General features: G+C 41.9%; 1 protein-coding gene across 1 annotated transcript; it reads right to left on the bottom strand.

The window, feature by feature from the left end:
- Positions 1-1,259: 1,259 nt before the first annotated feature.
- Positions 1,260-2,406, bottom strand: LOC123395012 (NDR1/HIN1-like protein 1). The gene has a single exon (XM_045089919.1). The coding sequence runs from the start codon at positions 2,250-2,252 to the stop codon at positions 1,626-1,628; it is 627 nt and encodes a 208-aa protein (XP_044945854.1). The 5' UTR covers positions 2,253-2,406; the 3' UTR covers positions 1,260-1,625.
- Positions 2,407-26,556: the final 24,150 nt, after the last annotated feature.

The following is a 26,556-nucleotide window of genomic DNA, read 5'->3' as shown; positions in this document are numbered from 1 at the left end:
GGCCAAGTGTATTCCTCATTCAAGCAGATCCCCACCATAGCGTGCGGGGGCGGGGGGTTGTTTGGGGTTATGTTTTAGTTTCTGAAACTTGATAGTTTTGTCGCTCGTTCGTACCAACTTTCAGCGGATGAAACTTAATCAAATGTATTCAGAAGTGACCTTATTTCAAAGCCCTCGTTGTAAAGAACATGAATGTGTAAACGAAATTGAATTTAGACCTTTGATTCAAAAGTAAAAAAATTCAAAATCAAATGATAAAAAGAAAAATGAGGTATGTGCCCCACGTCTGCGTGCCACAATTTTTTTCTCCCCATATCATCATATGTACTCCTATGTTGCAATGGACAAGTCAATGGCACCAAACGAAACTAGCTAGCTAGCACGAGAATACAACCGGAGGAAGCAACCAAAAGGAAAGTGGGAGTGATCACAAACTGCACATGCATGCTTAGCTTCCAATCCATCTTTCTCTGTGTCCTTCCATTTATCTTCTTAAGCAATACTCGTACAAAGGTTTTCAGGCATCTCGGATCGAATCATCTCCACTGTCATCTCACATCTTTCTGAAGGCACATATACCATTTTAAATAATATGCGGTCAGTGCTCCATTAATATTCTGCCGAAAGGCACATGTTTCCTTCTCTCCCCAAAGCAAGTGAATCCTTATCATTTCAACGGGACATGGGCCACACCCACAAAGAAGCCACTATATCAGCATCTGTCGTGTAAAGTCATGCATCGAAACTTCAGAAAGAAAATACAGTACTACTTTACAAGAAAGATGGCGACTCCAAGTAATATATTCTGCAATCTTTTCAGAAAGTCACATGTGTAAATTCAGTTCCATGACCTGATGTAAATCTACATATCGACTGTAATTATTCGACTGTTAAACCAGTGATGACTCGGCGACCAGGCAGCAAGCCTGGTAAGCAGTCATAAAAGGAACAAAAAAAACTAGTGACTCAGTTGTATGCAATGGAGTAGTAACTGATTAGAAAGTCAGCGGATGCCAGCGCATCATTGGCAATTGCCACATAATAAGGATTAAAGAAACAAAACGGTTTCCGCAAACTAACATTTGTGTTCCCAATGTTTCTTATGATCAAACTCCATGTGTGTGAGAGCGACTATCCAACTACTTTTTGTTCTTGGACATGGGATCACAAACACAGAGTCCCCATTTGTACTTTCTCCGAAGCTTCACCAAATCGGAGACAATGGGAGAGCTGCCTAGGACCGGGTTGTTGCCACCAAATCACCAAACAGAACTCCAGAATTCTGGTACAGTACTAGTACTACAGTTATCAAACATGAAACAACTCATGTGCATCCTCCCATGATTATACTCCCTCTGTGAATTAATATAAAGACGTTTACATCACTAAAAGAATGATTTAAAGACGTTTACATCACTAAAAGAATGATTTAAATGTTTTTATATTAATTTACAGAGGGAGTAAATGGTAAACCGTGGACCTCTGCTTTACACTTACAACCCCACATATAATAGTGTAATTATTACCACCGATCGATCTGTGCCTCTGCGGTCACTATGGTACACAAGCCAAGAAGAAACCTACCTCTCGCCGGCGACTGGACCCCTGGAGCTAGCTGTGATAAACTAGACCTCTACGTGGCAGTAAGTGGTCGTCTGGAACTTGAACCCACTAGCCCCTGGTGCGCCGTTGCCGCCGCTGGTGACGAGGAAGGCAGGGCAGGTGACGAAGAGGTGGTAGTGGCCAGAGATCCAGCTGCCGACCTTCCACCTGACGCGGCCGTCGATCTTGACCTGGAGGATGAGGTAGCCCGCCTGGCAGTCCTGGGAGATGGCGCTGGCGAGGTAGGGTGCGAAGGGCACGTTGGGCCCGTCGAGCACCGGCGACCATACGTCGACGTCGCCGTGGCCCTGGTAGACCGGCGGGAGCGAGGCGGCGACAGTGATCTGTTGGTATTTGTAGGAGGCGTAGACGTCGAGGCGGTCGTAGTAGACACCAACCCGGTCGTTGGGGTTGCGGGAGGCAACGGTGACCTGGAGGGAGGTGGACAGGAGGCCCGAGGAGTTGGAGAGGTTGAGCTGCCGGAGGGAGGCGTCCTGGAGGAAAAAGCGCGGGTGGGTGGGGCGGAGCACCAGGTAGACGATGAGGGCGATGATGGCGACGATGAACGCCAGGCCCAGGAGCACGGCCAGGAGGCGCCGGCAGCCGTTCCGGAGGTGGTCGTCGCCGTGGTTGCCGCAGTCCTTGCCCATGGCTAGCTGGCTGCTTTGATCAGTTGGTTCGCGTGTGATTTGGTTGTGTCTCCGATGAGTTCTTATTCTGAGTGGTTCAGAGGTGTAGTGGGAGGACCGGAGGAGATGGTCTGGTGCGGGGCCTGTGGTGTTTGGGAAGCAGGGTAGATTGAGCTTACGGGTCACACCATTAATAGGCTCTCTCCCCTCAATCCCACGGTCACGGTGGGGCCCGCCCAGCGACGTGCCTGCTAATTCTCGTTAGACGACCATAACGTAAACCTACTCTTTATTTATTTATTTATTTTCCTTAGCATCTTGAACCTCTTTGGAGCTTAGTAGGCACAGTGTGCGCAGGCAGGACGGATTAGAAAAGCAGAGTTGGCACGCAGAGGTTGATGGATGGTGTTAGCATAATTTAGTCGTTTCCATATAACTAAATAAATGCAAAGGCGCATAGTTGCTTTAGCATGGCATGGTAGTATTTGTTGGCTGCCAGGGTAGTTTTTTCCTCGTTGTGTGTTAGCAATCACCACGGAAAATGGACTGTGCGAGCTGTAGCGTAGTTGTAGGCCGTCGTGGGCATGTGGTTACTCGTAGGGTGTCATGGTTCGGTGGAAGTGTGTGCACCACAACGACATTTGCTTGGTTTTTGAATAAACGTAATGAAGAAGAAGAAAAAGCAGCAAGACTTGCGTTGCGCAAATACTCTCTCTGGTTGAACTTTGATCCTGAGAGACCATAAGTGGCATCACAGCCATGTGAGACACTCTTGCAGTCGTCAATCGTTCACAGACTCCCCCGTGTTTTCATGCGGCGCCCCAGTATCCGGATCAGAGTAGGACCCGTCGATGTGGCGGCGAAGTAGTGGTGCAAGAGGCGAGCTCAAGCGACGCCCTCCCAGTGTTGACGCGCACCAATTACGTCGACTAGGCGCTACAGATGAAGGTGTAACTCCAAGTCCATGGCTAGTGTAGGTCTTCACGTCTTGGACCGGCTCGTGCCACGACAAGCGCAATGCCGTAATCATGATTCTCCATTGTCTGTCGTCGGATGTGCTGATCGCCATTGGTGAAAAGGAGAACGCTAAGGCCGCTTGGGATGGCATCTCCATGCAGAGCGCGAGCACGAGTCGGCTTCACGTGGTCAATGCGCAGAAGTTGCACCGTGATTTCGAGGGCATCAACTTCTGAGACAGCTAGATGATCAACGAATTCTAGCTCCGCCTCTCATTTACCGTCACCAACCTGCATGCGCTTGGTGACACTCTCGAGGAATCCAAGTTGTTCGCTAAGTTCCTCCATGTTGTGCTACCTTAGTTTGTGGAGGTCACCATCACCATCTAGACGTTGCTGGATGTGAGCACGTTGTCCCTCGACGAGGTCATCAGGCGGCTACGCGTTGTTTAGGACCACCTCGACAATGTCAGCAATGGAGGCAGCAATCAGGGGGATTGTCTGCTCCTCGGGAAGGAGTGGGAGCCCCCCAGCAGCAACCCCATGGAAACAGAGGCCCATCGTCTGGCGGACGCAAAAACCGTCGGAGGGGTGGTGGACGTGTCGGCAGCGGCTATCGGGAAGTCGGCCCTGTCGACAAGAGTGGTGGCGACAAGGATAAGCGTCGCTACTATGGCATCAAGGGTCGACACTAGGCCCATGACAGCATGAAGAAATAGTGGGACGAGGCACTCCTGGCCAAGGTGGACGACAACACTGGCACACATCTGCTGGTCACCTAAGTGGTGGAAATCTCTTCCATCACAACCATTTTTTGCCATGGCCGTGTTTTCTAGCCCTCCCTAAGCCACAAGTGAAACGACTGCCATGGCAGAATTGGCTGCCAAGGTAGTGGGTTTGAGCAACCCTGAGCAGTGATGGAGCAGAAACTCATCAGCACCCTCGTTAGGGTGCCAAGCGCAGACGAAATACCAAAGTGGAGCCCACACACATAAGTTTCCAGGGTTGGGCCTCGGTAGGAGTAATGCCCTACATCCTGCTTGCTACTGTTATTCATCCTGGGTATACCTCATGCAAGAGATTACAATGCAATGGAGGTGGAAACCAAGAGTTTCTTCTATCATAATAGATCTATGACAGAGCTCCTTTGCCCTCCCTAATATGTACGAAGAGATCTAGGGTTATAGGTAAAGGGAGAACCGATGTAGCCTGTCGTTAGCTTGAATTAGACACCTGGATAGTCCTAGAGATACCCATGGTTGTCCTTTTTTTCTTTCCATTCTCGGTGGGTCTCATGGTTACTTTTCCACGTCGGTTGTCGGGCTCCCTCATACGTCCATTCACTACTAGGGAAAACCTTATACACAGAACATTAGCAGTAGCACTGGATAAAAGAGGGCGCTACTGCTATATATTAGTAGTGCGCGTCTACTAGAGTCGCTATTGCTAAATACTTAACAGTAGCGCTGTTTTAAGAAACACGCTACTACAAATATTGCCCCGCCGTTTCTGACAGGCTAGATTTAGTAGTAGCGCGCCCCAGATTCCGGCGCTACTGCTAACAGAATAGTAGTAGCGCGTGTTTCCGACCCGCGCTACTGCTAAGTGGGGCGTGCACCTATCGTCTTCGTCACCCCCACACGCCCCTCTCTCTCACTCTCTCCTCTCTCTCTCCACACACTGTGCCGCCGCCGCAGCCCCTCGCTCTCTCCCTCTCCACTCTGCACCGCCACCCCACCCCTCACTCCCTCCCTCTCCCCCTCCTCACTCTCTCCCTCTCCACTCTACGCCGTCTCCCCGCCCCGCACTCCCTACCTTTCCCCCTCCTCATTGTCTCCACTCCACTCTGCGCCACCTCTGTCGCCAGTCCTCCCGGGCGACATCGCCCCCGGCCTCGACCCCGACCCCGACCACGACCTCGACCCGAGCGACCTTGACCCCTGCCCCGACCCCGACACCGACCCAAGCCTCTGGTGAGACATCCCCACGCCTAGGGTTCTTGCTAGGATTCTTGCTAGGGACTAGCTGATGCGCCGAACGTTGTTGCGGAAATATTTGCAATATATGTACATATTGTGTTTTGTTATTGTATATTTGGTGCCATACTTGCATGTTGAGAAAAATAGGTAGCGGGTGCTAGATAAATTCAAATGGGATGATTGCTGTACAAATGATAACTAGAAAGGGAAATGTTAAACAATAATAAAAAATTATCGTAGGAATTTGTATCGACGTCGATGATGCCCAGCCCTCATCCTGGTCGTTGAATGGTCGGCGAGAGCCTGCTTGATAGGCGTCATGTCCGGGACTGGGCTCCGCCGGGCTAGCACTGGGAGGTGCTACCTTCCGGGGAGCGCACCTTGGTGAGGAATCCGGGTCTCATTGTCTACCCAGAGCTTCCTTGGTGGCGGTCGCGTGGGCCACTATTGGTGCCGAGGGAGCCAACCCTCACGGAGGTGGTACATCGCCATGTCAGGGAGGAGGACGAGCACGTCCTTCGCTACATGGCTGCGTTGGATGCCAGGTTCTCCAATACATGCCAAGTTCTTCAGGGATATCACTCGAGCTATGATCCGGAGATGGTTTCTTATCTTTGGGTTGCCACCGCTTGCACCATGAGACGTCAACTGGATTTGTATTAGTGATATTATATGATAATATTTGAGATGTATTAGTGCTAATATCGGTTATCTTTCGATTTGTCGTTGCTCCTTGTATGACTTTCATGTGTCTTCTTGATCGAGGAATCCCGACTGTTGTCGTGGGGGCGCTTCCTCCTCCTTCTCTTCTTCCGATATATACCTTGGTATAATGCGCAAGGAGAGGAGAGGAGAAGCGCCCATCACCAACAGTCGAACTATTAGTGTGAGAAAGTGTCCACCAACTTATATACACCATGAGATATGAGAGTTATTTAAGGAAAGCCTCGACTAACCGAGAGATAACCGATATTGAATTAGGTCTATTTGGACATGTGTGTATGTTATTAAATGAGTAAGATGATGATGATTTATATGCCATATATTTGATTAAAGTGGATGCATGCAAGTGACCAAGTTAAATTAGAGGGAAATATGATGTTGCGATTGGAGATGTGTGTATGTTATTGCACGGAACACCTCCTAGTGCGTATGTTTTGCCGGAATGTTGATTCATTTCCGTTTCGACAAATTTCACGCACTCAATTTTTCTTATTTGAATAATGATCTTGCCGAATTGTTGAATAACAAACACAGGAAATGACTGACAACGATAGGATCCCTGAGTGGGATTACTGCGGCGATGATCCGGGTTTGTGCGACAAGCAGCCTCACCTGCGAGACAACAGGTTATTCACCATCAAGCTTGACAAGACCTTCGATGTTTGTGTGGTACGCAACAATGAGAAGTATTTTTTCGTAATTAAGCATGACTTATGTTTCTTTGCTTCAACGTGTAATTTTTGTTTCATATGATTCGACTAGTTCCTCCCTTGCCATGGAAGAAGGTATGTGTTGGAGAGGCTTGGTTTCGAAGACAACGAGGGTATGGAGACGAGGAGAGCTAACCTCAGGACTAAACATGGTCACACATTTCTCATCAAAGTAATGAATGATGTAAATAACACATAATTAGGGTGCTCAAATTGGGAAGCTCTTTGCAAGGCATATGGATTTCAGTGGGGAATGGAAATAACCTTCGATCTTCATCCTAAAGATCATATCAAAGGTAACTCCATGTACTTCCTGTTTTACCTTCATGTGAGTTTGTCGAGTAATTTGCATTCTATATTTAAAAATAGATGATGTTCATCCATACTAAATTTGTTAAATTATAATTTGCAGCTTATTTCGTTTCTTTGAGTGAATTACGGAAATTAATTGACACGACACACTACACTTATGGATCACATCTAACTTGGGAGGAGAAGGATTTTGTTATCCACTTTATTGTTGGTGTCCTTTTCGGTAGGGAGAACTTATCGTATAATTTGGGAACTGGACCAAATTATACATTTTACATGCCATTAGTGCATAGGTTGAGGGCGGATGAAATTTGCCAAAATATCTTGGTATGAGTTTGCTAATTAAGTACACTCTACTATTGCATAAATAATGTTGATTACATTTCTAACTAGGTTATTATTATGTTCTTCAATAGCAACTGCCAAATGATGTAGTGCCTCTGTTGATGCACGACAAAAATCATATGACAATTAAAAGACCACTGAGGGCTCAATTTGATGCTCCATACTCGACTGGACGCAAATCAAAAAGGCTCCAAATTGAAGCATGGAGAGAAATAAAGAAGTATCGCAAGCCACAAGTTGGAGACCATTGGATGTCTCTGCTTCATCACCGAGACATAGGTGTTATTCTGTTTTATGACATTTTACCTAGGAGAGATAACTAGATCCTATGAGGGAGAAGTTTTTCTGGTTTATATTAACTTGGCATGATCGATTAAGATGATGATTATTATGATGTTTTTTTGTTTTAGGAGATTTTAACTTAGTATGGTTAAGATGATGATGAGTTGTTAAATGAGTAAGATGATGATGAGTTATATGTCATATATTTGATTAAAGTGGATGTATGCAAGTGACCATGTTGAATTAGAGGAAAATATGATGTTGTGATTGGCAACATCATATTTTCTTCTAATTCAACATGATCACTTACATCCATCCACTTTAATATAAATGTACTTGCTGGCACAATAATTATTAATGTTGTATATTAATATGTGTAACCGTGTGTAAATACAACATATATATATATATATACTATGTGCGTTTACTAGTGGCGCGAGTTAGAAAAGCACGCTCTTGATAACTCGGTTAGTAGTAGCGATGTCCAAGGGGCGCTACTGCTAAACTTTAGCACTAGCGCTGGCAAACAGTTAGCTGTAGCGCCGTAGCAGTAGCGCGGGCACCCGCCCTACTGATAGTTCAAAAACCCGCGCTACTTCTAGGGTTTTCCCTAGGAGTGATTTTGCATCACGTTTTCCTATTGACATTCATTATGTTTTGAGTCATTATTTCACTTTATGATGCAATACAAATGCCTTTTCTCTCTCATTTTACCAGATTCATACAAAGAGGGAGATTGCTGACAGCTGTAATTCTGGACCGGAAAGGGCTACAGAAGAGTTGGATAATCTGTGTAACTCCAATCACCTGAAACTTTATGGAGATTTTTTTGGAATATATTAAAAATACTAGACAAAGAAATACCAGGAGGAGATCCACCAAGAGGCCACGATCCTCGGGGCACGCCTTGGATGGCTCGTGGCCTCCCAAGAAGGTCTTCGGTGCCCATATTCTCCTATATTAGGCTATTTGAGTTAAAAAAATCAAGATATTTATTTTAGGATGAAGCACCACCGTCTCGAGGAGGAATCTGGACAGGAGCACTTTTGCCCTCGAGCGAAGCAATTACGCGAGGGAAACTTCCCTCGTGGAGGGGACATCAAAGCCATCGTCATCACAAATGATTCCTCCATCGTGGGAGGACCAACCTTCATCAACATCTTCACCGGCACCATCTCAAACCCTAGTTCATCTCTTGTATTCAATCATTGTATCCAACCCTCATATTGGTACATGTGGGTTGCTAGTAGTGTTGATTACATCTCGTAATTGATGCTAGTTGGTTTAATTGGTGGAATATTGTATGTTCAGATCCTTAAGCATATTCATTAGACCTTTGATCTTGAACTTGATGATTATTTTTGAGTAGTTACTTTTGTTCTTGAAGAAGTCTTGTTATAAGTAATCATGTGAAGTTGGTATTCGTTCTTGGTGATGTGTATGTCTCTCTTCATTTTGTTGTGTCATGTGAACTAGGGTTTTTGATGATGTGTATGTTGCTCTTCCTTTAGTGGTGTCATGTGAACGGCGAGTACATGACACTTCACCATACTTGGGCATAGGGGAAAGCATTGGGGAGTAATAAGTAGATGGTGGGTTATGATAGTCAAATAAGCTAATACCCCCATCTATATTCAGCGGTTCACTCTCCCGCAACCCGCTGTACCCTCTACTTGAACATGGTGCTTTATGCTACATATTATTATCCAATGATGTGTTGCTATCCTATGATGTCTGAGTAGATTAACGTTGTCCTATCGGTGATTTATGAATTACTATGATTGGTTTAATTAGCTTGTGGTTATGTTGCTGTCCATTGGTGCCCATCATATGATCGCGCGCGTGGATCACACCATATGGTTAGTTGTATGTTGATAGGACTATGTATTGGCAGGCTAGAGTGACAAAAGCTTCAAACCTAGCATATAAATTGATGCATATGGGACTGAAGGGGGACCGATATATCTTATTGCTATGGTTGGGTTTTACCTTAATGAACGTTAGTAGTTGCGGACGCTTGCTAATAGTTCCAATCATAAGTGCATAGAATTCCAAGTAAGGGATGACATGCTAGCAGAGGCCTCTCCCACATGATACTTGTTATCGATCTAGTAACGTAGTCAATTGCTTAGGGACAATTCCGCAACTCCTACCACCACTTTTCCACACTCGTTATACACCCGTAGTTATTTCTTTATCTAACCAGCCCCTAGTTTTATTTACGTGTTCTTTACTTTCTTGCAAGCCTATCCTATCACTCCTACAAAGTACTTCTAGTTTCATACTTGTTCTAGGTAAAGCGAACGTAAAGTGTGCGTAGAGTTGTATCGGTGGTCGATAGAATTTGAGGGAATATTTGTCCTAGCTTTACCTCCTTGTTGGGTTCGATACTCTTACTTATCGAGAAAGGCTACAATTGATCCCCTATACTTGTGGGTTATCAAGACCTTTTTCTGGCGCGTTGCCGGGGAGCAATAGCGTGGGGTGAATATCTTCGTGTGTGCTTGTTTGCTTTATCACTAAGTAGATTTATTTGTTGTTCTAAGTTGTTCTCTATCTTTAGTTATGGATATGGAACACAAAATACCAAAACAATTAGGTGTACTTGCTACTCATGGAGATGGGGAACCTCCTAAAACCCTCGAGGCTTGTTATGTGGAAAATATTATGCACTTCTTTAATAATCCTAAGAAAACCCCATTCAATTATATAATGGGATACACGTTGGATCAACGTGAATACTTTAGGGATTATCGCTTGACTCAAAAAGGGAAACTTTTATGGGATCAAATCCATTTGTTGAAATGGTATGCTTGGGAACTATGCAAGAGATATGGTGTTAGTTTTTGCTCTAGGATGAAGGCTCCACACCTTCCCTTTTCTTGTGAATTTAATGATCATGGAACCTTGGCTTCTTATGCTAATGGTATATATGATTACTATGATGTGGAGCAAATAGAAAAGTTTGTTGCTTTTATGGGTGCTTATGAAATTGAGGCTGTGTTTATAGGGTGTGATGATAATGATGATGCTCCTTACCGATCTGAAAATTTGGCTATGCTTCGTTATTGTTATACTAATTATGAATATAATGCCCATATTGAATGATTTAAGGAGAAATTCTATGCTTCCCAAGAAGAGACTATTATTTTACAGGAAACTATGGAAGAAGAAAATGTTGAAATTGTGAGCTCATTAGATGAAAAAGATGAAGAGGAGAGCGAAGAACAAAAGGAGGAAGAGCGGACTAGCTACCCGTGTCCACATTCTAATGAGAGTAACTCTTCTATTCATACATTATTTAATTTCCCTTCGTTCTTACCGAAGGATGAATGCTATGATCCCTTTGATTCGTTTGAAATATCCCTTTTTGATGAACTTGATGCATGCTATGCTTGTGGCCATGTTGCCAATATGATTGATGCTTATGAAGATGAGCTAGCTATAGTCCCTTATGTTAAACATGATGATTTTGATGAATATAATATGCATGTGCTTGCTGCTCCTACTTGCAGTTATTATGAGAGAGGAACTACATCTCCACCTCTCTATATTTCCAATACGATAAAATTGCAAGAAACTGCTTATGCTATGTATTGGCCTTTACTTGGTGTGCATGAATTGTTCTTTTATGACATGCCAATGCATAGGAAGAGAGTTAGACTTCGTCATTGCTTGATATATGTTACCTTGTGCTCACTACTAAATTTCAAATCATTGCTAATTAAAATTGGCTTTGATATACCTTGGGATCCGGGTGGATCCATTACTTGAGCACTTTATGCCTAGCTTAATGTCTTTAAAGAAAGCGCTGCCTGGGAGACAACCCGGAAGTTTTAGAGAGTCATTTGTTTCTGTTGAGTGCTTTTATTTAGTTTAAAAACAAAAATATATATATAGGGGAACTTAAAACTTTTTCAAAAAGAGAAGCGATTGAAAGGTGATGCATTGCGGAAGTGAGGGTCGACCTTGAACACTTGAGTTCATGCTCATGGAAACAATGTAGAATTTTTCATGGGAGTTTCTCACAAAAATAATTATCCCCTTGTACAATTCCTTTGTGTTTTTAAAAATAATGTGCCAAGTAAAGCCTTTACGATTAGTTTGGGTGATAGTTGTTTGATCACGCAGAGAAAAAACAGAAACTTTCTGCTCACGAAATTAATTTTCATTTTTATTATGGAAGATATTTTGAGTTGATTCTTTTTGCTGCTGATTGATATGAAAATTTTCCAGACGTTCGTAATTTTTCAGAGTTTTTGAGATATCAGAAGTATACGGAATATACAGATTGCTACAGACTGTTCTGTTTTGACAGATTCTGTTTTCTATGCATTGTTCTCTTATTTTGATGAATCTATGGGTAGTATCGGGGGGTATGAACCATGGTGAAGTTGGATTACAGTAAATATAATGCTAATATGAATTTAGAATGAGTTCACAACAGTACTTGAAGTGGTGATTTATTTTGTTATACTAACGGATCTCACGAAGTTTTGTTGAGTTTTGTGTGATTGAAGTTTTCAAGTTTTGGGTGAGAGCATGATGGATGAAGGAAAAAGGAGAGGCAAGAGCCGGAGCTTGGGGATGCCCGAGGAATCCCAAGGTAATATTCAAGGAAGACTCAAGCGTCTAATCTTGGGGATGCCCCGGAAGGCATCCCCTCTTTCGTCTACAATCTATCGGTAATTTTACTCGGAGCTATATTTTAATTCGTCACATGATATGTGCAAATGCTTAGATCATCTTTTTTGTTTATTTTTCCTTTTTCTTTTATGCACCATGCTGGTATGAGATAGTCCTTGGTTGGATTTATAGAATGCTTCTTGTGCTTCACTTATATCTTTTGAAGTTTGGATTGCCTGATTCCCTACACATAGAAAACCGCCATTTGTAGAATGCTCTTTTGCTTCACTTATATTTGTTAGAGCGGGGCATATCTTTTGTAGAAAGAATTAAACTCTCATGCTTCACTTACACCTATTTAGAGAGTTAATAGGAGTTGGTCATTCACATGGTTAGTCATAAAATCCTACATAAAACTTGTAGATCACTGAATATGATATGTTTGATTCCTTGCAACAGTTTTGCGACATGAATATGTGATATTAGAGTCATGCTAGTGAGTAATTGTGTATTTTTAGAAATACTTGTGTTATGGTTTGTGATTCCCATAGCATGCACGTATGGTGAACCATTATGTGATGAAGTCGGAGCATGATTTATTTATTGATTGTCATCCTTTGTGTGGAGGTCGGGATCGCGCGATGGTTAACTCCTACCAATCTTTCCCCTAGGAGCATGCGTGTAGTACCTTGTTTCGATGACTAATAGACTTTTGCAATAAGTATGTGAGTTCTTTATGACTAATGTTGAGTCCATGGATTATACGCACTCTCACCCTTCCACCATTGCTAGCCTCTCTAGTACCGCACAACTTTCATCGATGCATTACACCCACCATATAGCCTCCCTCAAAACAGCCACCATACCTACCTATTATGGCATTTTCATAGCCATTCCGAGATATATTGCCATGCAACTACCACCGTTCCGTCTCATGACATGTTCCACCACTTCCATATTGCCATTGCATGATCGTAAGATAGCTAGCATGATGTTTCCATGGCTTGTCCGTTTTTTGATGTCATTGCTATGCTAGATCATTGTCACGGTACACTATCGAAGGCATTTCATATAGAGTCATCATTGCTCTAAGTATTGAGTTGTAAGTGTGATGATCATTATTAATAGATCATTGTCCCTTGTGAGGAAATAAAAGAGGCCAGCGAAGCCCATTTACAAAAAAGAGGCCAAAGATGCCCACCAAAATAAATAAAAATATAAAAATAAAAAAAGGCCCAAGAGCCCACAAAAAAAATGAGAGAAAAGAGAGAAGGGACAACTGCTACTATCCTCTTTCCACACTTGTGCTTAAAATAGCACTATGATCTTCATGACAGAGAGTCTCCTATGTTGTCACTTTCATATACTAGTGGGAAATTTTCATTATATAGCTTGTCTTGTATATTCCAATGATGGGCTTCCTCAAAATTGCCCTAGGTCTTCGTGAGCAAGCAAGTTGGGTGCACACCCACTAGTTTCTTTTCTGATCTTTCATACACTTATAATCTCTAGTGCATCCGTTGCGTGGCAATCCCTACTCACTCACATTGATATCTATTGATGGGCATCTCCATATCCCGTTGATAAACCTAGTTGATGTGAGACTATCTCCTCCTTCCTTTGTCTTCTCCACGACCACCATATTCTATTCCACCTATAGTGCTATGTCCATGGCTCACTCTCATGTATTGCGTGAAAGTTGAAAAGGTTTGAGAACACTAAAGTATGAAACAATTGCTTGGCTAAAACCGGGGTTGTGCATGATTTAAATACGTTGTGTGGGGAAGATGGAGCATAGTCAGACTATATGATTTTGTAGGGATAACTTTCTTTGGCCATGATATTTTGAGAAGACATGATTGCTTTGTTAGTATGCTTGAAATATTATTGTCTTTATGTCAAATGATAGACTACTGCTTCGAATCACTCGTGTTTTAGTATTCATGCCATGATTAGATTATAGGATCAAGATTATTCTAGGTAGCATTCCACATCAAAAATCATCTTTTTTTATCATTTACCTACTCGAGGACGAGCAAGAATTAAGCTTGGGGATGCTGATATGTCTTTGTCGTATCTATAATTTTTGATTGTTTCATGCCAATATTCTACAACTTTCATATACTTTTGGCAACTTTTTATACTATTTTTGGGACTAACATATTGATCCAGTGCCCATGCCAGTTCCTGTTTGTTGCATGTTTTTTTATTTCGTAGAATATCCATACCAAACGAAGTCCAAACGCAATAAGAATTTACAGGGATTTTTTTGGAATATTTATGATTTTTGGGAAGAAGAATCAACGCGAGACGGTGCACGGAGTGCCCACAAGCCCACCAGCCGCGGCTGGCAGGCTTGTGGCCACTCCTTAAGGCGGTTGGTGCCCTTAATTTGCCGCAAGAAAGATAATATCCGGAAGAAAATCGTGTTAAAATTTCAGTCCAATCGGAGTTACGGATCTCCAGGAATTTAAGAAACGGTGAAACGCAGAATCTGGGAGCGCAGAAACAGAAAGACACACAGAGAGAGAGATCCAATCTCGGAGGGGCTCTCGCCCCTCCGCCGCCATGGACACCATGGACTAGAGGGGAAATCCTTCTCCCATCTAGGTAGGAGGTCAAGGAAGAAGAATAAGGAGGGGGGCTCTCTCCCCCTCTCTCCCGGCGGCGCGGGAACGCCGCCCGGGACATCATCGTGTGACGGCGATCTACACCAACACCTCCGTGATCTTCACCAACATCTCCATCATCTTCCCCCATCTATATTCAGCGGTTCACTCTCCCGCAACCCGCTGTACCCTCTACTTGAACATGGTGCTTTATGCTACATATTATTATCCAATGACGTGTTGCTATCCTATGATGTCTGTGTAGATTATCGTTGTCCTATCGGTGATTGATGAATTGCTATGATTGGTTTAATTTGCTTGTGGTTATGTTGCTATCCTTTGGTGCCCATCATATGATTGCGCGCGTGGATCACACCATAGGGTTAGTTGTATGTTGATACGACTATGTATTGGCAGGCTAGAGTGAGAGAAGCTTCAAACCTAGCATAGAAATTGATGCATATGGGATTGAAGGGGGACCAATATATCTTATTGCTATGGTTGGGTTTTACCTTAATGAACATTAGTAGTTGCGGACGCTTGCTAATAGTTCCAATCATAAGTGCATAGAATTCCAAGTAAGGGATGACATGCTAGCAGAGGCCTCTCCCACATGATACTTGCTATCGATCTAGTAACATAGTCAATTGCTTAGGGACAATTCCGCAACTCCTACCACCACTTTTCCACACTCGTTAGAAACTCATAGTTGTTTCTTTATATAACCAGCCCCTAGTTTTATTTATGTGTTCTTCACTTTCTTGCAAGCCTATCCTATCACTCCTACAAAGTACTTCTAGTTTCATACTTGTTCTAGGTAAAGCAAACGTAAAGTGTGCATAGAGTTGTATCGGTGGTCGATAGAACTTGAGGGAATATTTGTCCTACCTTTAGCTCCTCGTTGGGTTCAACACTCTTACTTATCGAGAAAGGCTACAATTGATCCCCTATACTTGTGGGTTATCAACCCACATATCAAATTATCAAAGTATGGAATGTGAATGAACTAAACATGATGAATTTGATTATACGACAATTACCATGTGTCCTTGAGAGAGTTTTACTTCCTATAAGAGAACCTTCTAGATTGTCCATTTTTGTAAAATGGATTGGGCCACCTTGCTGCACCTTTTTTTATAATATTTACTTGTTACTTGCTAGGAATTACCTCACTAAAAACTATCTGTTATCACTCCTTTCAGTGCTTGGAGAGACTATCCCGTCGAAAACCACTTGTCATTTTGTTCTTCTCCTTGTTGGGTACAACACTCTTACTTATCAAAAGGACTAGATTGATACTCGATACATGTGGTTCATCAAGACTCTTTTCTAGTGCTGTTGTCGGGGAGTGAAGTGCCTCTGGTAAGAGGAATTTGGTAACGAAACGTTTTTTGCTACATGCCAAAGTTTACGGTTACTTGTTAGTATGAAGGATAATCCTTTGAGGGGCTTGTTCAGGGTATCTTCACCTTGAACAGAAGTGAAAAAATACACTCCGCAACCCACTTAACCAACTGAAAATATTTATAATGAAATTCCTTTAGGTATGTTAGAGAAACTGCTAGCCAATCCTTATGCACGAGATGGAACAATACATCTTGGTATGCACTTGATATATATAGATGAAATTTGTGGATTATTTAAGCTTTCAGGTTTATCCAAGGATGGAGATAAGACAAAGGTACTCACTTTGTCTTTGGATGGAAAGGCATTGGTATGGTATAGGCTATTGGATGATACTCGAACATGGGACTAGAATCAGTTGAAGCTCGAGTTTCACCAATTTTTTTATCCTATGCATCTAGTTCGTCTTGATCGGAATTATATATATAAATTTTCGCCTCGTGAAGGAGAAACTATCGCTCAAGATTGGTGGTAGGATTAAATAAATGATGCATACATGCCTCAATCATGATCTTTCAAGATAAATAACTATAGAAAACTTCTATGATCGGCTCTCTCATGATGATCAATCAATGCTTGGTACTTCTTCTATTGGTTCCTTTATGAAGAGAACTATTGAATTCAACTTTGATCTTCTGGAAAGAATTAAACGCAACTCTGAAGATCAAAAAATCGACAAAGGTAAAGGGTGAGGTATAAATCTTGAGTGTGATTGTGTTAAATCTTTTATGGAAACCGAACCTTTGCATAAGTTTAGTGCAAAATATGGACTTGACTCAGAGATAGTAGTTACTTTTTGTGAATCATTCGCTACTCATGTTGATCTCCCTAAGGAGAAGTGGTTTAAGTTACATCCACCTATTGAAGAAATCATTGAGGAACCTATTACAGATAAAGAGAAAACAATCATTTATAATGTTTATCCAGGTGTGCCTACAACTTATACTGAAAATGCACCTACTCATGTTAGGATTAGGGAACATGCTAAAGTTGCAACTTTGGTTAATAAGAGCAATATTAAAACACATAGACCATCTGAACAAAGAAAAGTGGAACCTAAAATTGCAATGGTTAAAGAATTACTAGGTTATAATATTGATGTTCATGTTATATGTTTCTGCAATGAGGCAACTTGTATATCTAAACATGATTGTAAAGCTAAACATAAACCTGTTGATGGCATGCCTGCTATTTCTATTAAATTGGAGATCATTGTTAGCATGGTTTATTTGATATGGGTGATAGTATTAGTGCCATTCCCTTTAATCTTTATCAAGAAATTAATCATGATATCACACATGTTGAGTTGGAAGAAATTGATGCTACTATTATGCTTGCAAACATAGAGACTATTTGTCGCTTGGGATTGTTAGAGATGTTGAAGTCTTATGTGGTAAGATTAAATACCCTATTTATTTCCTAGTTCTTGGATCATTACAAGATAATATTTCTCCCATTTTTTGTAGACTTTTTTTGAGTATTATTAATGCTAAAATTGACTACAATAGGGAGACGGTGAGTGTTAACTTTCGTGATGTATCTCATGAATTCGATTTCTCCAAATTTAGTAGACAACCTCATGATAAATAATTGCCTAGTAAAGATGAAACTATTGGTCTTGCTTCTATTATGGTGCCTCCTACCTATCCATTAGAACAATAAACAAGCACCTATTCTTAAGCATAATCTGCATCTTAAAACTTTGGGATATCATTTCCCACCTAAAAGTGATCCTGTGTTTGAATTAAATAATTTACCTGATAAACTAAAATATGCTTATCTTGATGAAAAGAAGATATATCCTCTCGGTATTAGTGCTAACCTTTCAGAACATGAAGAAAAGAAACAACTTAAAACTCTAAAGAAGCATCATGCTGCGATTGGCTATACTCTGGATGATCTCAAGGGCATTAGTCCCATTTTATGCTAGGAGAAGATTCATATGGAACCAAATTCTAAAGCAGTCATTCATCATCAACGTCGTTTGAATCCTAAGATGAAGGATCTGGTAAGAACTGAGATACCAAAGCTTTTGGAGGCAAGTATAAATCCTATTGTTCATAGTATATGGTTAAGTCGTGTTCATTATTTCCCTAAGAAAGGAGCCATTACTCTTGTTCTTAATGATAAAAATGAACTTATCCCTCAAAGAATTGTGACTGGTTAGAGTATGGTAATTTCTTTTAGAAAATTAAATAAAGCCCCTAGGAAATATCATTAGTTTTTGCCTTTTGTTTATTAAATACTATAAATATTATCTAAGCATACAAACTTTTGTTTCTTAGATGGATATTCTGGTTTTTTTGACAAATACCTGTATCAAAAGAAGATCAAGAGAAAACAATATGTACTTGTCCTTTTGGAATGTATGCTTATAGACTATGACTTGTGGTTTATGCAATGCACGTGCTACCTTTCAAACATGTATGACTGCTATATTCTTTGATTTTTGTGAAAATATTATATAGGTATTCATGGACCATTTCTCCGTTTACGGAACGTCTTTTGATGATTGTGTGAACAACCTTGATCAAGTTATACAGACATGCGAGGAAACTAATATTGTCTTGAATTGGGAGAAGTGACACTTTATGGTGAATGAAGGTATATTCCTTGGGCATAAAATCTCCACAAGATGTATTGAGGTAGATAAAGCTAAAGTTGATGCAATGGAGAAAATGCCATGTCCTAAAGATATTAAAGGTATCAGAAGTTTTCTAGGTTAGGGAGGGTTTTATAGAAGGTTCATAAAATACTTCTCTAAAATTTCTAGGCCTCTTACGAATCTCTTGAAAAAATATTTTCCATTTGTTTTTTATGAGATTGTGTAGAGGCTTTTGAAATACTTAAGGAAGCCTTAAATTTCTGCACCCATTTGAAATAATTTGTGATGCTAGTGATTATGTTGTTAGTGATGTTCTATTACACAGAATTGATAAGAAATTGAATGTTATTCATTATTCCAGTAAGAACCTAGCATTTGTGTTTGCATGTGATAAAAATCAGATCTTATATTGTTGATTATAAAGTAAGGATTCAGATCGATCATGCTTCTATTAAATATTTTATAAAAGATAAAGATGCTAAACCTAGATTGATTAGGTGGGTTCCTTTATTAAAAGGGTTTGATTTGCATATTTTTGATAGGAATGGAGCTAATAATCCTATAAAATATAATTTTTGGAAAATGTTCTTGATGTCCCACTACCTATTGATGACATTTTTCCTCATAAGCAATTAACTGTTATAAATCCTTATACTTCTCACAAAAGTGTTTGCTATGCAAATTATGATAATTACATTGTTGCTAAATATATACCACCTAATTTCACATATCAACAAAAGAAAAGGTTCATCTTTCACTTGAGACATTCCTTTTGGGATGACCCACATTTATATACACAAGGAGTAGATGGTATTACTAGACGATGCGTGCCTGAGCATGAACATGAAGAAATCCTATAGAAGTGTGATTCTGAAGCATATGTAGGACACCATGTTGTAGACAAAATTGCATATAAGGTATTAAAGTCTGGTTTTTATTGGCCTAGTTTCTTCAAGGATGCACATAAGTTTGTCTTTTCTTGTTATGAATGTCAAAGAATTGGTTTATTGGTAGAAGTCAGGAAACGCTTACGAACTGTTCACTAGTTATTAAACCATTTGATGTTTGGGGCTTTGATTATATGGGACATTTTCATTCCTCTAATGGGCACACTCATATTTTAGTTGTTTTTGATTATGTCACTAAGTGGGTAGAAGCTATTCGAACTAGTAGCGCTGATCATAACACATCTATTAAAATGCTTAAGGAAGTTATCTTTCCGAGGTTTGGAGTGCATAGATATTTAATGACTCATGGTGGTTCACATTTTATGCATCGTGCATTTCATAAAATCTTAGCTAAATATGATTTTAACCATAGACTTGCCTCTCCATATCATCCTCAATCTAGTCATCAAGTTGAATTGGGAAATAGAGAACTAAATTTAATTTTGCAAAAGACCGTTAATAGATCCAGGAAGAATCGGTCTAGGAAACTTGATGATGAATTATGGGCATACAAAACCGCTTATAAAAATCATATGGGTATCTCCCCTTATAAAATGATTTGGAACATAAGGCTTATTGGGAAATTAAAGAACTTAATTATGATTTAAACTTGTTGGTGGAAAAAGGTTATTTGACACGAGTTCTCTATATGATTGGAGAACACAAGCCTATGAAAATGCCAAGTTGTTGAAATAAAAGTTAAATATATGCCATGACAAGAATAAAAACACAAGAATTTAATCACGGCGATCAACATCTATTATACAATTCTCATGTCAGATTCTATGTAGGAAAACTCCTCTCCAAATGGTAAGGACCCCATATTGTCGAGAAGGTTTATCACTTCGGAGCCATCAAGATCAAGAATGCTAAAGGCACCAATCCTAGTGTGGTTAATGGGAAGAGATTTAAACATTATACTCAGGTACACCCATTAACAAGGAACCCAACATTATCCAAATGATGACACCGGAAGAGCACATAAAAGTGGCCTTCCAGAATGCTCCAGAATCCTGAGAAGGAGTAGGTATATGGTATGGTAAGAAAACCGATTGCGAAAATTCCATAAAAATTTCTTGTTTGTTTTGGAATATATAAAAAAATAGAAAAATAATAAACAACCAAGAAAGTGCATAAGGGAGCCACGAGCCTGGGGGCGCACCACTTGAGCTCATGGGCCCCTCGTGGACTTTCCAGACTGTGTTTTCGTTCCGTAGACTTGTCATGCATGGGAAAATTCATTATATATACTCCCTGATGTTTTGACCACTTTATCGTAGGTTCTCTCGCTGTTCTTGTTTTGGGCTATTTCCTCGTAGTTCTTCGAGAAGGTCCTCAATCCTTACCTTTGAGAGGTGATGTAACACTCTCAAAGCATGCACGAAGGGATGATTCACATCCGGGATGTTCAAGGACCGAAGAAGAAGGGGTGTGAGAAGGCTAGACTTGAAGAAGTGGAGCAGGAGATCTTCAAGTGTCAAGGGATGGTTGAGAGTGGGCTAAGTGCTAATCACTCAATGATCAAGGATTTTATTCGTGAGCATAAGATGGAAAACAAGGATATTGCGGAGGAGATCTTGAAGCTCCACACCTAGCTCCAATATCTTCAAGCCCAAATCTATGATCTACAAAACCAAAACTGCGCGTATGAATCTTGTCTCAAAAGGATGAGCATAGCTGCAAATTTCAGGATCCCAGAGACTCACTCTTCTTTTTTGATGGAGAATCTATGCCTTGGAAGATGGAGGACAAACCTACCACTTCATCACCATCATTGCATAAGTAGGAAAGTTGAGTACACGGGTTTGGGCACCACTCTTGGCTTGTTGCAAGCTTGGGGAGGTGCCCCGTTATCGTATCACCGTCACTTTTACCATCATTACCTATTCTAGTTCGATCTTTAGCTATATTATGATTTAGAAGAATAATATTTTAGTGTGATTTAGTTTTGAGTGTTTGCTTTGTGATCCATTTACCTATGTAATCAGTGTGAGAGTTATATAATAAAGAGTAGTTTGAGTTTGGTTACTTTACCCTCTTGCATCAATCTTATCAATGAAAAGAATAAATAAAAAGATCATATGCGAATACCTCGGGAGTGATGACTACACATAAAAGGATTATAATTGATAAAATTTCTTAAAAGTTGACAAACATAGCATTAGTCATTGATGCAATTCATGAAAAAGTAATAACAAAAGAGAGGTATCACATATATATAGATACTATCTTTGACGTATTTCAAGATTTTGATCCCCCATTAAATATTCTATGCATGATAAACTAGTTGACGTTGGACAAGGAAGACAAGTAATGGGTTATGTTTGCTTATATTCACAAATAAGTTATATTGTCATGGATCCTCTAACATGTGGTGCTTGCTCATAACCTTTTGCTCGCTAAAACATCACACCAAATATTGATACTACTTCTGCATCCAAAACCCTTGAACCCACTTGAAAGGACATGGATGTCACCTAGAGGGGGGTGAATAGGCGCTTTAAAACTAATTACGGTTTAGGCTTGAAAAATGCAGAATAAAACTAATGTTTAATTAGGTTAGCACAAAACCTAAAACAACTAGGTTCACATATGTTCACCAACAACTTATGCTAAGCAAGATAAACAACTAAGTGATAGCAAGATATATAGGAAGAAACAATATGGCTATCACAAAGTAAACTGCATAAGTAAAGGGCTCGGGTAAGGGATAACCGAGGTACGCGGAGACGATGATGTATCCCGAAGTTCACACCCTTGCGGATGCTAATCTCTGTTTGGAGCGGTGTGGAGGCATAGTGCTCCCCAAGATGCCACTAAGGCCACCATAATCTCCTCATGCCCTCGCACAATGCAAGATGTCGTTATTCCACTAAGGGACCCTTGAGGGTGGTCACCAAACCCGTACAAACATGGTTGGGGAAATATCCATAACTTAATTGGAGGCCCCAATAACACCTCGAAGCTTCACCACAATGGAATATGGCTTTGAGGTAACCTCAAATGCTCGGGGCAATGTCTACAACCTAATAAGAGACACCGAAGCTTGCCGGGAGATTTTACACCACAATGATTGAGCTCCGAGCCACCACCAACCTTCTAGGACACCAAAGCATCCACAAAGAATAATTTCTAGGGTACCAAGTACCCAAGGGCAATAAGCTTCCCAAACTTTTCACTTCCACGTATCACCGTGGAGAACTCAAACCTATGCACCAAATGCAACGGCAAAGGCACACGGATTGCCCAAGTCCTTCTCTCCCAAATCCCTCCACAACAACTCATGCTATGGAAGAAAATGAGAGGAAGAACAAAGAAGGAAACGAAGAACTCCAAGATCTAGATCCAAGGGGTTCCCCTCACATAGAGGAGAAATTGATTGGTGGAAATGTGGATCTAGATCTCCTCTCTCTTTTACCTCAAGAACTAGCAAGAATCATTGGAGGGACTGAGAGTAAGAAAGCTCAAAGAATATCAACAATGGGGGGACATGAGTTCAACGCATAGGGACAATTGTGGAAGAAGGGCCCCTTAAATAGGCTCCCCCGAATCCAACTGTTATGCCCACAAGTCGTGCTCAAGCGGTACTACAGCTTAGCACGGTCAAAACAGCCCAACGAGACAAAAACAACAATGTAGTTTTGGTATAGAGGTAGTACCGCTCGGGGAGAGGAAGTACCGCTTCAGAGGTAGCACCGCTCGGGGGATAGGTAGTACCTCTTGTTAGAGGTAGTACCGCTCGGGAGAGAGGTAGTACTGCTTGAGAGGTAGTACCGCTCAGGGGAGAGGTAATACTTCTTATCAGAGGTAGTACCGCTTGAGAGCTAGTACCGCTCGGGGGAGAGGTAGTACCTCTTAACAAAGGTAGTACCGCTCTTGGGAGAGGTAGTACCACTTGGACCTTTTCACAATGAAAAACATGAATACCAGAACTGACATAACTTTGGCATAGGAGCTCCAAATTGAGCAAACTCAAGCTTGTTGGATTCAGGACGACAAAAGCTATACAACGGCGAAAGGAACATCTTAAGAAGAGGCAATATAAACATGCCAATGATATAGAGATGTGAAACCTCTATGAGTGAAGAACCGACAAAAACTTCAACATCGAAAACATCATAGAAGATGCACATGAACTCCGTTTTCAATGAACTGGAGCTTGTCATAAAGATGGCCATAAGCTCCAAAACTCACAAAGATAAACACCAAACAAGAACCAACAAATATGATGCAAGTATGCAAATGGTTTGAACTCTCAACGAACGATAAAATCAAGCTACTCACTTGAGAGCCCACCTTGACAGTACGACAATCTATCCTAAATGGAAAAACCTATCAAGGACAAACCTATACCTTGCACATAGTACACTTGAGCTAGATTATGAAGATCTTGACTTCCTCAAGATGGACCACCTTTCTAGATTGCGTTGGCTTGATGATGATTATTTGATTGCTCCCCCATACTCTCTATGGGAGAGCCAGTCTTCATCACATCTTCACAAGTCCATTGCTACCACAATGGACGGCAAGATTCAAGCATGACATCTTCGTGATGCTCCACTTAAACTTGCACACCGCAATCTTGATGATGATCAACTCCCGATGTCATCTATCTGTTGGGTAACGTAGCATAAATTCAAAAAAATTCCTACACATATTCAGATCTTCCTATGGAGAGACCAGCAACGAGAGAGGGGTGAGTGCATCTTCATACCTTTGAAGATCGCTAAGCGGAAGCGTTGCTAGAACGCGGTTGACGGAGTCGTACTCGCGGCGATTCAGATTGCGGTGTGATTCCGATCTAGTGCCGAACTACGGCACCTCCGCGTTCAACACACGTGCAGCCCGGTGACGTCTCCTGCACCTTGATCCAGCAAGGAGGAGGGAGAGGTTGGGGAAGATCTCCAGCAGCACGAAGGCGTGGTGTCGATGGAGATACGAGGTCTCCCGGCAGGGCTTCACCAAGCACCGGCAGAGAGGAGGAGAAAGAAGAGCAGGGCTGCGCCGAGGGAGAGGGAAAACTGTGTCTCCAATAGCCCAAAAGTGCCCACTATATATAGGAGGAGGGGAGGGGGGGTGCCACTCCTAGGGTTCCCACCCTAGGTGGTGCGGCAGCCCCCCCAGATGGGAGGTGCAGCGGCCAATGCAAGGGGAGGGGGTGGCACACCCCTAGGTGGGCCTTAGGCCCACGAGCGCCTAGGGTTTCCCCCCTCTCCACCTCCCGCTCCTTGGGCTGAGTGTGAGGGGCGCACCAGCCCACCTAGGGGCTGGTTCCCTCCCGCAATTGGCCCATCTAGCCTACCGGGGTCGTTGCCTCCTTCCGGTGGACCCCCGGGGCCACCTCCGGTGGTCCCGGTGGTCCCGGTACGTTACCGGTGACGCCCGAAACACTTCCGGTGTCCGAAACCATCCGTCCTATATATCAATATTTACCTCCGGACCATTCCGGAGCTCCTCGTGACGTCCGGGATCTCATCTGGGACTCCGAACAACTTTCGATAACCTCGTATAACAATTCCCTATAACCCTAGCATCATCGAACCTTAAGTGTGTAGACCCTACGGGTTCGGGAGACAAGTAGACATGACCGAGACACCTCTCTGGCCAATAACCATCAAAGGGGTCTGGATACCCATGGTGACTCCCACTTGCTCCACGATGATCTCATCGGATGAACCACGATGTCAAGGATTCAATTAATCCCGTATACAATTCCCTTTGTCTGTCGGTATAGAACTTGCCCGAGATTCGATCGTCGGTATACCTATACCTTGTTCAATCTCGTTACCGATAAGTCTCTTTACTCATTCCGTAGCACGTCATCGTGTGACTAACTCCTTAGTCACATTGAGCTCATCATGATGTTCTACCGAGTGGGCCCAGAGATACCTCTCCGTCACGCGGAGTGACAAATCCCGATCTCGATTCGTACCAACCCAACAGACACTTTCGGAGGTACCCGTAGTGCACCTTTATAGTCACCCAGTTACGTTGTGACGTTTGATACACCCAAAGCACTCCTACAGTATCCGGGAGTTGCACAATCTCACGGCCGAAGGAAAAGACACTTGACATTAGAAAAGCTTCAGCATACGAACAATACGATCTAGTGCTATGCTTAGGATTGGGTCTTGTCCATCACATCATTCTCCCAATGATGTGATCCCGTTATCAATGACATCTAATGCCCATGATCAGGAAACCATGATCATCTATTGACTAACAAGCTATCCAACTAGAGGCTTGCTAGGGATATATTGTGATCTATTTATTCACACATGTATTACTGTTTCCTATTAATACAATTATATCATGAACAATAGACGATTATCATGAACAAGGAAATATGATAATAACCATTTTATTATTGCCTCTAGGGCATATTTCCAATAGTCTCCCACTTGCACTAGAGTCAATAATCAAGTTACATTGTGATGTATCGAACACCCATAACATTATGGTGTTGATCATGTTTTGCTCATGGAAGAGGTTTAGTCAACGGGTCTGCAACATTCAGATCCGTGTGTACTTTACAAATCTCTATTACTCCACTCTGGACATGGTCCTGGATGGAGTTGTAGCGGCATTTGATGTGCTTTGTCTTCCGGTCAAACCTGGGCTCCTTGGCTATGGCAATGGCCACAGTGTTGTCACAGAAGAGTGTCATTGGACCCGACGCGCTTGGCACCACTCCAAGGTCGGTGATGAGCTCCTTCATCCAAATTCCTTCATGAGCCGCTTCTGAAGAAGCTATGTACTCCGCTTCACATGTAGATGCTGCCCCGACTTCTTGCTTGCTGCTGCACCAGCTCACTGCCCCACCATTC

The sequence above is a fragment of the Hordeum vulgare genome, chromosome 5H (assembly GCF_904849725.1).
Source record: "Hordeum vulgare subsp. vulgare chromosome 5H, MorexV3_pseudomolecules_assembly, whole genome shotgun sequence".
Classification (NCBI taxonomy): Eukaryota; Viridiplantae; Streptophyta; class Magnoliopsida; order Poales; family Poaceae; genus Hordeum; species Hordeum vulgare.
The sequence above is the reverse complement of the archived record's forward strand: the minus strand, read 5'-3'. Positions and strand labels throughout refer to the sequence as shown.

What these genes read in the sequence shown, in the direction of transcription:
- LOC123395012 (XM_045089919.1), bottom strand. Translation starts at nt 2,252, where the DNA reads ATGGGCAAGGACTGCGGCAACCACGGCGACGACCACCTCCGGAACGGC.